The sequence below is a fragment of the Nycticebus coucang genome, chromosome 7 (assembly GCF_027406575.1).
Source record: "Nycticebus coucang isolate mNycCou1 chromosome 7, mNycCou1.pri, whole genome shotgun sequence".
Classification (NCBI taxonomy): domain Eukaryota; kingdom Metazoa; phylum Chordata; class Mammalia; order Primates; family Lorisidae; genus Nycticebus; species Nycticebus coucang.
The window spans coordinates 92,914,930-92,929,939 of record NC_069786.1 but is presented as its reverse complement, the minus strand read 5'-3'; the positions used below and the strand labels follow the sequence as shown (position 1 = coordinate 92,929,939).

Here is a 15,010-nt window from a genome sequence, read left to right as displayed (position 1 = left end):
TTGAAGAAAACTGAATGCACTATAAATATTTTTTAAGAGTAGGAAACAAAAAAAAGTCAGAAGGAGCCAAATCAGGAATATAAAGTAGATGCCTAGTGATTTCCCATCAGAACTCTCACAAAATCCCCCTTGTTTGCTGAGAGGAATGAGGAGGAGCATTGTCATGGTGGAAAAGGACTCTCTGGTGAAACTTTCCCAGGAGTTTTTCCTGTTAAAGTTTTGGCTAATTTTGTCAAAACACTCTCATATTAAGCAGATGTTGTTGTTCTTTAGTGTTCCAGAAAGTCAGCAAGCAAAATACATTTGAGCATCCCCCCAAAACTGTTGCCATGATCTTTGCTTTTGATCAGTCCACTTTTACTTTCACTGGACCACTTCCACCTTTTGGTAGCCATTGCTTTGATTGTGCTTTGACTTCTGGACTGTATAAGTAAAGCCACGTTCCATCTCCTGTTATGGTTCTTTGAAGAAATGCGTCAGAATCTTGATGCCACTAGTTTAAAACTTCTGTTAAAAACTCTGCTCTTGTCTGAAGCTAATCTAGATGTGATGATTTTGGCACCCATTGAGGGGAAAGTGGGCTCCACTTTAATTTTGTCAGAATAGTATAAGCTAAGATATACAATTGAGATACCTGTGGTGTTGGCCATGATTTGTGCTGTTAATAGTCCTCTTCAGTTAAGGCAAAAACAAGACAAATTTTTTCCTCAAAAACAGATGTGGGGTCTACCACTGTGGGCTTCATCTTCAAAATCATCTTGTCCTTTCTTAAAACAAGTTATCCATTATTAAACTACTTATTTCTGTGGGGTATATTCCCCATAAACTTTTTGTAAAGGGGCAATCATTTCATCATACTTCCACCTAAGCTTCATCATAAGTTCGTTGTTTGTTCTTGCTTCAATTTTAGCACAATTCATCTTGCTCTTATAGGGGCTTTTTCCAAATTGATGTCTTGTCTTTTTTAGTGCCTCAAATTAGATCCTATTCAGACACATTACAAAAAATTAGTATGAGTTTATCTTGTTGCCAAAATTTTTAAATCAATGCATAACTTTTTCATAATAAGCATTTTCTATAAACTTTTTCAAAGACTCCTTGTAGTAATTTATTTAATGTTTCAAAGGACCCAATGGGGCAGGTGCTGTCATTATCCTCATTTTACAAATGATGTAACTGAGGAGCACAAAAGATGATAGATAAGTAACTTGTATTTGTGGCAATTTCTTGAGAGAACAGGGATTCTAACCACAAAATCGGGCTGCAGAGAGCTCTTAATCACTCTATTACCTTGCCTTTCTCTTTCCTCTGCCTCAGAAACTTATGCTTTGATGAACTGGGATGAATTTATTCATAACAGCGTTTAAAGGATTAGATATAGGGGTAATTAAATGGTAACTCATAAATTTTAAAGTGTAGCTTCAGTTGCGTATGTGTTGGCATTAAGCACTTCTAAAATTCACCCTTTACCTTCAACATAAAAAGAATACTTATGTATCTCACATGAGCTGTGATAATACTTATAGCCTTGCCAGTTTATGGAAGTTTCTTAGACCTTGCAATTAACTTTATGTATTCATTTGCACTAAATAAGAAATTATAATTCTTTCAAACATACATTATATGACTGTATTCATTTCCTAGGGTTACTATAATAAAGTACCACAAACTTAAGGCTTAAGACAATATTTCTTTATTCTGTTATAATTCTGTAAGGACTCTCTGAACTGTTCTCCATACTTGGATGTCTTAATTACATTCCTACCAATAGCATACAAGGGTTCTCTTTCTTCTACATCCTTGCCAGATTTTTTTTTTTTGCCTGTTTTTGATAAAAGCTTTTCTAAAGGAGTGAGATGATATTTTATATTGCCTTTGATTTGCATTTCCCTGATTATTAGTAAGGTTGAGCATTTTTTTCATAGACCTGTTGGTCATTTGTATTGTTTATTTTTAAAATCAGCTTGTTTGTTTGTTTTTTTGGCAATTGATTTGTTCTATCTCCTTACATCTTCTGGTTATTAAACCTTTGTCAGTTAGATACTAAATATTGTCTCCCATTCTGTTAAGTTGTTCCTTCACTTTGTTGATTGTTTCCTTTGCTATGCAGAAGCTTTTTAGCTTGATGTGATCCCATTTGTCTATTTTCGATTTGGTTGCCTGTACTTTAGAGGTCTTATTAAAAAAAAAAATCTTTGCCTAGACCAAGGAGCATTTCCCCAATGTTTTTTTCTAGAAGTTTCATAGTTTCATATCCTAGATTTAAGTTTTTAGTTCATTTTGATTTGATTTTTGCATATGGTGAGAGGTGAGGTCCAGTTCTATTCTTCTGCTATGGATATCCAGTTTTCCCCATTTATTGAAGAAGACTATCCTTTCTCCTTTGTATTTTCTTTGTCTCTTTGTTGAAGATGACTTGACTGTCAGCACGTAGATTTGTATCTGGGTTGTCTATTCTCTTCTATTGCTCTGTATGTTTGTTTTTATGCCAATGCCACACTGACTTGGTTACTATAGTTCTGTAGTAAATTTTGAAGTCAAGTAGTATGATACCTTCAGCTTTGTTCTTTTTGTTTTTGTGGCTTCATACAAATTTTAGGACTTTTTTTCAATGTCTATGAAAAATGTCATTGGTATTTTATAGTGATTACATTGACTCTATAAATTAGTTTGTGTAGCATTGTCATTTTAACAATATTAATTCTTCTAGTACATGAGCATGATATATAGTTCCATTTTTTGGTGTCCTCTTCAATGTCCTTCAATCAGTGTTATATAATTTTCCTTGTTATTTTGTGTTCCTTGAAGCTATCATAAATGAGATTGCTTTTGTGATTTCTTTTTCATTGCTTTCTTGATTTCTTTTGATCACTATTTGCATATATAAATTCTACTGATTTTTGTATGTTGGTTTTGTATTCTGCAATTTGACTGATTCATTTATTAGTTCTGACAGTTTTTTGGCAGGGTCTTTAGGTTTTTCTAAGTATAAGATCATGTCGTCTGGAAACAAGTAAAATTTGAGTTCTTCCTTTACACTCTGCATGCTCTTTGTTTTATTTCTTTTTTCTTAGTTAATTGCTCTGGCCAGGACTTCCAGTATTATCTTGAATAAAAATGGTAAAAGTAGATACTCTTGTCTTGTTCTACCTACTAGAGGAAAGCCCTTCATTTGTTTTCCTATTCAGTATGATATTAGCTGTGGGTTTGTCATATAAGGCTTTTATTATTTTGAGATATTTTCCTTCTATACCCAGTTTGGTGACAGTTTTATTGTAAAGGGATGTTGAATTTTATCAAATGCTTTTTAGGCATCTACTGAAAGAATCATATAGTTTTTGTTCTTCGTTCTGTTAATGCAGTGTACCATGTTTATTGATTTGTGTGATGAAACATTTCTTTGGGGGAAATGAGGGATAAAGCTAGTTTGCTTCTATGCCACTATTTTAGAGGCAGAAGTCAGGTCTCCAACTTTTTAAGGTAAAGATATTATAAAACTAAATGTAAAACCTCAATTTCTAGCAGAAAACAGGAGAAAGTCTCTGTGACTTTATGTTACACAAAGATTTCTTAAGTTCAACACCAGAAGAACAATCCATAAAAGAATAAATTTATAAAATTGAAAAAAGAAACTTCTGCTTATTGAAGAATACTTTTAAAAGAATGAAAGACAAGCTACAGCCTAGGAAAAATATTTGCAAATTGTATATCTGATAAAGGATTTGGTATGTTTGGTATGTTAAGAATATATAAAAAGCTGTCAAAACTCAGCAATAAGAAAATAAACCAATAAAAATGGGCAAAAGGTTTGAGCAAGCACTTCACCAGAGATAAACAAATGGCACAAAAGCACTGGGAAAGAAGTCAGACATTGGGAAATACTCATGGAAAACACAATAAAATATCACTACACAGCATGCTTAAAATTAAAAAGGGTGACCACATCAAATATTGAAACTCTTACACAGGGCGAGGGAGAATGTGAAATAGTTACAACCACTCTGTAAAACAGTCCATTTCTCAAAATGTCCAGTAACATGTATTCCACTCCTCGGTATTCACCCAAGAGACATGAAAGCATTTGTTCACACAAAGCCTTGTACACAAACAGTTGAGCTGTTTATTTGTAATAGCCCCAAATTGCAAAAAATGAAAATATCTCTTAATACGTTAATGAATTTAAAAACTATAGCACTTTGATACAATGAAATACTACTCAGCAATAAAAAGGCATGAGTTATTGATGCAGGCCGAGACACGTATGGATCTCAAAATATTTGTGTCAAGTGTAAGAAACTAAAGGAAAAGTGTAGTGTGTATACTATATAATTTCATTTATATTAAATTTGAGACAATGCAAATAATAATAATAACTGACTATAGATCAAGGGTCATTTGAGTATGGGAGTGGGAGGCAGCAAGCAGGAAAGGGAAAGATGATTATAAATGGTCACAAGAAAGGTTTGGGGGTTATGGATATATGGATATCTTGGTTGTGGATGAATAAATACCTATCGAATTTTATACCTTAACATGCAGTTTTGTTATGTCAATCATACTTCCATAAAGCTATTAAAAATACTGTTAACTATTATTACTTAATGGTTCTTTTCCATCAATGTTAAATATGTATATTCTATATAAATATAGAAAAAGTAAATCTTCCAAATTATCTATCATCAGGGAATCACCTCAGATTTGTTTCCTGGGGTGAGATTACCAAAACCAGATTACAATGATTTGCTGGCAGCTATCAAAGACAATTGTGCCTCCATGAATTTGCAAATGACTCCATTCTTTTCTGAGAAGATTCTTCAAATATATGAAATGATGATTGTGCGTCATGGTTTTATGATTGTTGGAGAACCATTTGGAGGAAAAACCAGTGCATATCGTGTCCTGGCTGGAGCGCTAAATGACATATGTGAAAAGGCAAGTGTGTTATTAATGGATTAATTTATTTATAATCAGCATTAAGCAAGATAGAATGTGCTGTCATTTTGAAAGATACTTTCAATGTGGCAACTTAGAATCTTGAGAAAAATGAGTCAAAAAGAAAATAAAGTGAAGCAAATACGAGTTCAGCATATAAGTATATGTCATAAAAACGAGTTGCCTTTCAAGCTTTTCTTATTTTTTTTAATTATAAAGGTAATACATGTTCATTGTATAAAAAAAGTCTGCAAACAGAAAAAATGGAAAGTTTTTCTTTAATACTTTTAGGAACATATTTTTTATTTTCTGTGGAGTTATATTTGTAATCTAACTTTTGTTACTAGCTTCTAATGGTATTGAATTGGAATGTGTGTGTATGTGTATGTGCATACATACAGAATGACTGATATTATTCAAAATTCTCATATACAAACCTTCTGGTCTACTTTGTTATACTAAAGGGATGAGGCAGTTTCGAATTCTCCAACTAATATTTCACTTCTGTTTACCTCTCCTTGTATTTTGAATTATTTTTACTTTGTATATTTCAAAGTTTGTCAGCTGTATGGGATTTATGATCATTATTATCATCATTGTGGAGTTTCCCCATAATCCAAGGTACAATTTTTTTACTTGTTATAGTATTTGCCCTGGATCTACTTTGTCTAATTTTAATATCACTGCCTTGTTTCCTCCCTGCATACATATCTATCTGCCCATGTCTTTTTTTTTTTTTTTTTTTTGGCCAGGGCTGGGTTTGAACCCGCCACCTCCGGCATATGGGACCGGTGCCCTACTCCTTGAGCCACAGGCGCCGCCCCCGTGTGTTTAATTGTGTCTATGAGTGATTTACTTTTTATAGAAAATGAATAGTTTGACTTCTGTTTTCTCCCCTTTATTTTTTCAAAGGGGAATTTAAATTAATTCATATTTATTATCATACAAACTAATATACTACACATTTCTATCATCTATTTCAGGGGTCCTCAAACCGCGGCCCGTGGGCCACATGCGGCGGTGAGATTGTATTTGTTCCATTTTGTTTTTTTTACTTCAAAATAAGATATGTGCAGTGTGCATAGGAATTTGTTCATAGTTTTTATTTTTAAACTGTAGTCCGGCCCTCCAGCGGTCTGAGGGACAGTGAACTGGCCCCCTGTTGAAAAAGTTTGAGGACCCCTGAATTTCTTCTGCTTTTACGCTCCCACACTATTTTCTTCCTTCCCTTCCCTTCCCTTTCTTTCTTCTATTTTTTCACTGTTGCTACTTGTCTTCCTACCTTGTTTGTTTGCGTTTTGCTTATTTCTGTTTTTCTTGTTTTGTTGTTTTATTTCTATATGGATGAATTGTTTTTGCTATAGAAGAAATAAAGTCTCTAAAAGAACCAAACATGATGCTGCTCAGAGAGTTAGAGAAGATGAAGGTATGAGCAAGTATGCAGCTCATTTGTAAAGCCCACATGGTATGTTACCAGGGACTCGGAAGAGCAACACTGAGACTATAAAAGGAGCAGGATTCCTTTGCAACCACAAACAAACCATAGCTTATTGTATTGGTGATGAAAACTTTTCTTTTCATCCCAAATATAGCAAGGGGCACAAACTACCAAACTGAAGAGAAGATATTCTCATAACAATCTTAAGCAGTAAAACAAACTCAAGGTCTTTGCTTCCCTTTCTGTGCCTAGGAAAAGATAAATATAAGACTATCTTATCTTCAGTTTTGGTAGTTTGTGCCCCAAGATCTAGGGGGCGAGAGGGATGCAGGCAGAAGCCAGTATTAGAAAAAGTTGAACTTGTTATGTTGTTATATATAAAATATAAACAATTGTAAATAGATGGAGCACAAGGCATTTTTAGGACAGTGAAATGGTTCTGTATGACCATATAATGGTGGATAGATGACATTAAACATCAAATTGTGCAATAGTAAACCCTGATATAATCTATAAATTCTAGTTAATAATAACACATCAGTATTCATGCATCAGTCATGACAATGCATGATGCAAGTACAGGATGTTAATAATAAGGGAAATTGTGCTGGGCGATAGAGGGTGAAAATCTCTATACTTTTCTGCAAACCTGAAGCTACCCAAAAAAAAAAAAAAAAGTCTACTCACTTGAAAAAAAGGTTTTATGCCCATAGGATATTAACATTTCTTACAATAATGCCATTGACCAACATTCAGGGTCCTGGTAGAAATTAAAAATTTAACAATATTAACTTTTCACTACATGAGAAGTATTTCTCTATATTAAATTTTTTCATTTCCTCTCAGAGAATGTTTTGTAGTAGGGGCCAACAAATTACTGCCCATACTCAGCCAAATTCAGTCCAAAGCCTGTTTTTGTAATCCCAATAAATTTTTAATTGTGTTAACATTTAAAAAATTGTTTAAAAAGAAACAGAAAGAAATCTAATAGGCCTTTACAAAAAAATTGCCAACTCCTCGTTAATAGTTTTAGATTCATAGATTTTACACAACATTTGCTAATTTCATCCTAATTATTTTGTGAGGTTTTTAGTACTATTGTAAAGAGCATTTTTAGAATTTTATTCTTCAGTTGTTCATTGACATTATATAGAAAATACAATTGATTTTTATATTTTGACCTTGCATGCTAGAACATTGTTAAATTCACTTCTTACTTCTGGTAGTTTCTTTGTAGATTCCTTAGGATTTTCTCTATACGTAGTTAGGTTTTCTACAAATAGTGATGTATTCTTCCAAGTAAATAAATGATTGATTTTTCTTTCCTTAAGGGGCTAATGGAAGAAAACAAAGTTCAAATAACTGTTTTAAATCCCAAGTCTATCACCATGGGTCAGCTGTACGGACAGTTTGACTTAGTGTCCCACGAGTGGTCTGATGGAATCCTTGCTGTCAGTTTTAGAATGTTTGCTTCTTCAACGGTAAGTACTAACACTTTCACATTTATATTTTTAAAAGTTATGATATTTACTTCTGACTAATTTCTGATTTTTTTCAATTGTTTTAAACTAATCTATTATTTTTTTGTTTGAGATATTTACTTAAACAGTACCAGATGGTCTGGAAGAATTGCTGTGAAGAGCAATATTGGCGGCTCGGCACCTGTAGCTCAAGCAGCTAAGGCGCCAGCCACATACACCAGACCTGGCAGGTTCGAATCCAGTCCAGGCCTGCCAAACGACAATGACAACTGCAACTAAAAAATAGCCGAGCACTGTGATAGGCGCCTGTAGTCCCAGCTACTTGGGAGGCTAAGGCAAGAGAATTGCTTAAGCCCAGGAGTTGGAGGTTGCTGTGAGCTGTAACACCATGGCACTCTACCCAGGGCGATAGCTTGAGGCTCTGTCTCAAAAAAAAAAAGAGCAATATTGGCAATCTACAAAAATGCCAGAGACCATGCTAGCAAGCACATTTGCCTTGGGTGTGCATAGAAGACAGGGCAGTAGAAAAGAAGACAGGGCAAAATGTTTCCCGTTCTTTTCTTACAAGCCAGGTGATCCAGGACAGAGAGCATCTGAATGACATGATCCTTTTGCATCTTCAGTGATGTGATTCCTTTGCCTGCTCTTTGGGCTGCTGCCATTGTCACACTCACTAATTTTAGATATACTCCAATGTTTAGAGAAGAAATCACATGCCTTTGTAAAAAGATGTCTTAAAGTTCTAACACTTTCCCTCTAGTGTGTTAGGATGAGAATGGGCTGTTTTGTGGAAAGCAGAGAGGTAAGGGACATCCAGCTGCTGACAGCTGTGGATGGGAGAGTGTGCACTTATTTACTCATAGTTTTTCAGCTGGATGGCTGTTGCCCACTCTCATGAAAAAAATCCACAGACTTGGTTGCCGTATTTCAGCATGTTCTTCATGGAGTATGATGATAGGAGAGAAAGCTTGCTAAGGGTGGTAGTATAGGAAAAGGGGCTTAAGCTAGGGATGGTGACTTCTTACATTTACAAAATATCAATGTTTCCTCTTTTTTGACCACCATACAGCCTCAATTTGGTTGTCTTTACTCACCCAAGGACCCAGTGGGCCATGCTTCATGAGTCAGTGTAATAACACAGAAAACAGGAAATCTCTGGCTCGGCTCTTGTAGCACAGTGGTTGTGATGCCAGCCACATACACCAAAGGTGGTGGGTACGAACCCAGCCTAGGCCAGGTAAACAGCAATGACAACTACAACATATGAAAAAATAGCCGGGCATTGTGGCAGGCACCTGTAATCCCACCTACTTGGGAGGCTGAGGCTAGAGAATCACTTAAGCCCAAGAGTTTGAGGTTGCTGTGAGCTGTGACACCACAGCACTCTACCAAGGGTGACAGCTTGAGACTCTGTCTCAAAAATAAATAAATAATAAAATAAACATGCTTAGCCCTTAGAGGTAGCTGTGAGCTGTGACGCCAATGGCACTCTACCAAGGGTGTCGTAGTGACACTCTGTAACCAAAAAAAAAGTAAACAGCATTTAAAGAAATGTGTGTTTAATATGCTAATTTTCTTAGATGTGAAAAGAGTTACATAGGACAATGTCTTGATTCTTAGGAGATGTAACACCTCACCTGTAAATGTTCGGCCAAAAGAATGAAGTATAGTTGACCCTTGGGAAAACAAACAAACAAAAAAAAAACAAAAAAAAAAAACATGAAATCTCCTCTCTGCTCTTATTGGCAAAAAAGACCTTGGGCAATGAGCACCATAAGGATTGACTCCCATGGTATGGCGTTCCTGCCCAGAATCAAGCTTTACTAGTCATTTCAAGGATAAGAGTAGACCTGAGGCACAAGTGAAGCTGAAGGAGGTCTGCAACTATTCATGTAGTTCAGTATCAAGAGACTTCCTAGGTTACTCGGGGCCAGAGTGGCTGCAAAAAATATAAGGGCACATTTTGGCTGCACTCTGGCCCAGAGTAACCGAGGAAGTCTATCAATACTGTATGCAGTTACACTCTTTACACAGAAATAATCATGAGCAATCTCTGTCTAATACTCAATTACATAGCTTACATGACATTTTTCAGAAAACTGCTTCCTGTAAATACTGAGAGTCTCAGAAAGGTTGAGTTCCCCCAAAGTCCACAGCTCATAAGTAGTAGAATCAAATGAAAAGCAAAGTCCTTCAGACCTCACCACCCAAGGTCTCACCATTACATGGCACTGTTTCCCAAAGTGACAGTCAACAGGCACGGGAAGCCCACAGCATTAGGGAAAGCTAATCTTGAAGAGATCACTGAAGTATGGCCCTTCCTTGCTTCTTTGCTGTACACAGCCGGAGCAGGCCTCTGAGAGTGGCTGTCAGGTGGCTTCAGCCTGAGACACATCTGCTGTCTTGTAGGTTAATGTCGTTGGCCATAGGGACTGAGAATGTGTTCAGACAGACTCAAATCCTTCACCATTTCAGTTTGAAGTCACATTTGCTGAAGGTAAACCAAGGCATCATCTTTACACAAAACAGTTGAATTATAAGGATCTGGAAAGGAGAATCACTTTTTCCATGCTGTGGCTAATACCTGACCACTTCTTTGCATTTGTTGAGCAATGGCTATAGTCTGGACAATGTGTAAATATTTTCTTATTATATGATTATGGGACTGGAAATGTTATATTGATTTTAATATCCTATACCATCATGAGATAGTTCAGTCCAAGAGGAGTATGTCTACATGTACAAATTCATTCAGTGAGGGAAAAACATATTTGGCTTAGCACACAAAAAGATTAATCTGCGTGAATATGATACTATATTCAATTCTATACTATACTATTAAGACAATCTGAATGAAAATTCTGTTTTCCCTGGCAATTATGTACGGGTATGTATATGGGGTCTTGCTATTTTGCCCAGGCTGTATTCAAGCTCCTGTGCTCAAGCAATCCTTCCCTTCACCCTCGTAAGTAGCCGAGACTATTGGGGAATGCCACCAAAGCTGGATAATTAGATATTTTTTCTTTGTAACACCTTTTAGAATTTATTATATATATCTGAGTTCAGAAACTTTGAAAAACATTAAATATTAGGGAAAGATGCTGTATTCTGTCATGTCCACTGGCATTCATAGGCTTCTCTGATACGATATGTGCATATATGTGTGTATATATGTACACACACATTAGTGCATAATATATACACACACACACACATATATATATATACAGTATATACTTTATTCAAAATGTGCCCTTATATTTTCATGGTGAAATTAGTTCTGGGAATTATGTTGTTTTTTTTTTTTATTTTTATTTTTATTTTTTTTGGCCAGGGCCAGGTTTGAACCCACCACCTCCAGTATATGGGGCCAGCACTCTACTCCTTTGAAATACTATTATTGAACTATTTCCTTACATTATCATTATGTTTTTGCCCTTTATTCTCTCTGTGTATAAAATAGACTCCAGATAGGAAGTGGTTGATTTTTGATGGGCCAGTAGATGCGGTATGGATTGAGAATATGAATACTGTGTTGGATGACAACAAAAAACTGTGTCTGATGAGCGGGGAGATTATTCAAATGTCACCCCAAATGAATCTTATTTTTGAACCAATGGATTTAGAAGTTGCTTCTCCTGCCACTGTAAGTTTTCCTTTTTGACATCTTCTAAAAAATTGTGAAATGTTATAAATGTGTCCATTTACTTAGCAGCTTTGACTTTAAAGTACAAATATTAGTAGCATTCATTTTAAGAGTGATCTATGATTCTCAAAGAATAGACACATCTGTTGACATACCTTGACAAATTTAACAGGATGTTTTCTTCTTTGTCTAGGATCATTTGGTAGTTATACACAAAAAGTAAGACCACGAGATTATATAAAATTAACCTTTTTTCTAAGACTTATTTGAAGGTTGTAAAAAAAAAAAAAAAAAAAAGGTGTGCCAAGCATGTTTCTTTTATAGGCCTTGCCTTGTTGGTAAACGATGATTGTTTTTCCAGGTTTCCAGATGTGGTATGATTTACATGGAGCCTCACATGTTAGGCTGGAGACCACTGATGTTGTCCTGGGTGAATCTGTTACCTGCAGCAGTCAGTAATATTCAGAAGGAATTTATAATAGGCTTATTTGACAGAATGGTCCCTGTGTCTGTTGAATTTATTAGAAAGCATACAAAGGTAAGAAGAATGAAAGATTTAAGATTTTAAAAAGTGGAAAACTCCTAATAGCCAAATATGTCGATTTTAATGTTTTTATACTAATAAATACTAAGTATTTCTTAACTAGTTTGACTAAACCTTTTTCTGATTAAAATAAAAAGACATTCATTCACATAATTATTCTTTAAAAATATGTTAACTGAAGCATCTTAGAGTTTGAGAAAATATTATTGGTGCTATTCTTTTCTTTCTTAAAAAAAATCCCAAATGCCTACCCAACCATGTCTGGGTAAAAACAAACAAACAAAACAAAAAAACCCAAATGTTATATGTTATTTCTTATTTCTGATGGTCCTGTTGTATTTCAAACAATTTTCCATTTTTAAAATTTTCTTTATTATCCACATTTCCTAAAATAACCAGGCCCTGGTAGGATTGGAAAGAGATCCCAAAGTAGGCAAATCTGTTGGGGATGGGGTGGGTAGAAGGTAGATGGAGAAAAGTGACAACAGAAATGTATAAAGAACTAGCAAAGGTCTTAAACTCTCTCCAGCTAGAGCTTACAGAGCAAATATGCTCAATTTCTGCTTTGGTAGATGTTGACCCAAGATCTTTTAGAATGAGTTCGGCTCTGGAACAAATGTGGGGAAACAGGGCTGATAGTTCTCCTCCTGTTAAAGATATAATTGAATAGCTTGAGACCAAAGTTTAGTTTAAGGTACATACTTGGAAAATGCAATTTAAAACCATGTTAATGTAGATTACCTAAAAGAAAAATTCAGAAGAAAAAAAGAAGCAGCAGCAGCAAGGGCTAGCATCTCAAGTGCATCAGTGATTTAGATAAGAGAGGGGAAAGTGGGAAGAACATTTTAAAAAGGAAGTAGTGGGTATTGTCCAATACTGCTAGGAGGTCAGGTCGAGGCAGGAGAGGGCTGACATACATCCCCTGGATTTAGCAATGGCAAAGATCTCAGGGGAAACCTGGCAAAAGTGCTTGAAGGGAGAGACAAGGCCACTTCCGCACTGTTGGTTGCAGAACTCGGGAGATACAGAGACAAGGGGTGTAGACTGTTTTTCAAGAAGTTTGGCTGTAACCAGAGTATATTTTATATATAAAAGAATCATTTTAAAAACAGTTAAATACGTATGAACTGAAGGTCATAATAAAATAAGCTAGGGAGGTTTCATTGTTTTGTTTCTGGCATTGTCAGAAAACATAAAATCACAAATTATTTTCCAGGTGATTAGAATTTACTCTTTCTGTAACAAACACAAAACATTTAATGCAAGCTTTCTAAAATGTTCTATGGCCACTGTTGTCCTCCCTGGAGGAGATTATGAGTGTCTGTTATTTACTGTGTGGTAATAAACATCTGTCTTATTTGTAGTAATAACTACTTGTATTTTAGTGTTGCATCAGTAATACGTAATTCTATCCTTAGAAACTCAGCTGTCATTTCTGCTTGCTTCTACCCAGGCATAGTAGCTTCTACCCATATGAAGTTAGCTGCCTGGCATATTAGCTGTGAAGCAATGTGACTCGAGTGGTTGGAGGAAAGCTCAGAAGGAATAAGAGAAACATTTGCTGTAGGCTGCTTGGTTCTGGAAGCTATGCACATTATTTTACTTATCTTATACATTTTCATGGTGAGATGCCAAAAAGTAAAATGCACAGCAATTACAGTGCCTCAGCAACAGTTTTGTGGGCTGCAAGAGTTGGAACTGTATTTCACAGGAATGAGATTCTATGAGTACTACTGTGGCTTATAAATATGTTCTAAAATGGATTTTATTTATTAAGTATTTTAGATATGCAAATTAATTGCCTTCTCTGAAAGACTTTTGTGTTTTGATCATAGTATTAGTATAATATAGTATCTATATCATTGAATAAATTAAGTATACATGTAACAGTATATTTTTAAAAGTTGAATCCATATAGGAGAAGTTAAAGAGACATATTACCTAAATGTGACATCCAGTTTCCCACTTAAAAAACTAGAATTATAATACTAGTACCCACTCATAGATACAATGGCTGTTAGAATGAAGTGAGTTTAATACTATTAGCTAATGCTATTCTGACAAGTGCCTAATTTAAATTGTTTTATAAACTCTTTTTCTTGAATTTTCAGGAATTATCTCCTACGTCAGATACAAACTTAGTCCGATCCCTAATGAATCTAATAGACTGTTTTATGGATGATTTTGCTGATGAAAACAAACTAAAAGACAGAGATGATCGAGAAAGTTACTCTTTGCTTGAGGTAAGGTCTATTGCCTTCTGTATCTTGCAATAGAAAGACAGACATTACTCGCTTACATCAAGGCCTCCTGATTAATGAAATTCACTTTGGTCCTGAATTTGGAGACTGGGCAGTGGGTAGTAGCTGAAGAAAGGAAAAAGCCAGGCCTCAAACACCAAGTGCCGGTGGGGAATCTTCTTAGCTGGCAGTCACAGTGTATCAGGAAGTTTGGGTGGAGCCAAATGACCACCTCAGATCTGCTCCTGCAATCTCAGAAAATGTGACTAACCTCAGAAATAATCCATTGCCAAAATGGTCATTGACATTTTGGCAACATTCACCTCCCCTCCAAACCATAGGAATTTATTGCTTTTTTTCTCTTGATTTCTTTTTTTTCATGAGAAATAAATTTTATATGTGTGTGTATAAATATATATTTAGATCAAGGAAACTAAGAAAATTTATAGATTGTCTAAGAATATATTTTAATATTATAAAATGTATTTTTAAAAATGTACTTCAGGGAGCAGCGCCTATGGCTCAGTGAGTAGGGCGCTGGCCCCATATGCCGAGGGTGGCGGGTTCAAACCCAGCCCCGGCCAAACTAACAAAAAAATAGCCGGGTGTTGTGGCGGGCACCTGTAGTCCCAGCTGCTCGAGAGGCTGAGGCAAGAGAATCGCGTAAGCCCAAGAGTTAGAGGTTGCTGTGAGCCGTGTGACGCCACGGCACTCTATCCGAGGGCGGTA

The 15,010-nt window shown here is 35.6% G+C and overlaps 1 protein-coding gene across 1 annotated transcript in view; it reads left to right on the top strand.

Annotated features, from left to right (window-relative positions):
• Positions 1-15,010, top strand: part of DNAH7 (dynein axonemal heavy chain 7) — a 324,659-nt gene that overhangs the window by 147,740 nt on the left and 161,909 nt on the right. Inside the window, exons 30-34 of the mRNA XM_053597477.1 lie at positions 4,684-4,932; positions 7,702-7,851; positions 11,315-11,497; positions 11,859-12,035; positions 14,153-14,284. Coding sequence (XP_053453452.1) covers positions 4,684-4,932; positions 7,702-7,851; positions 11,315-11,497; positions 11,859-12,035; positions 14,153-14,284 — 891 coding nt within the window. The remainder of the gene's footprint in view (positions 1-4,683; positions 4,933-7,701; positions 7,852-11,314; positions 11,498-11,858; positions 12,036-14,152; positions 14,285-15,010) is intronic.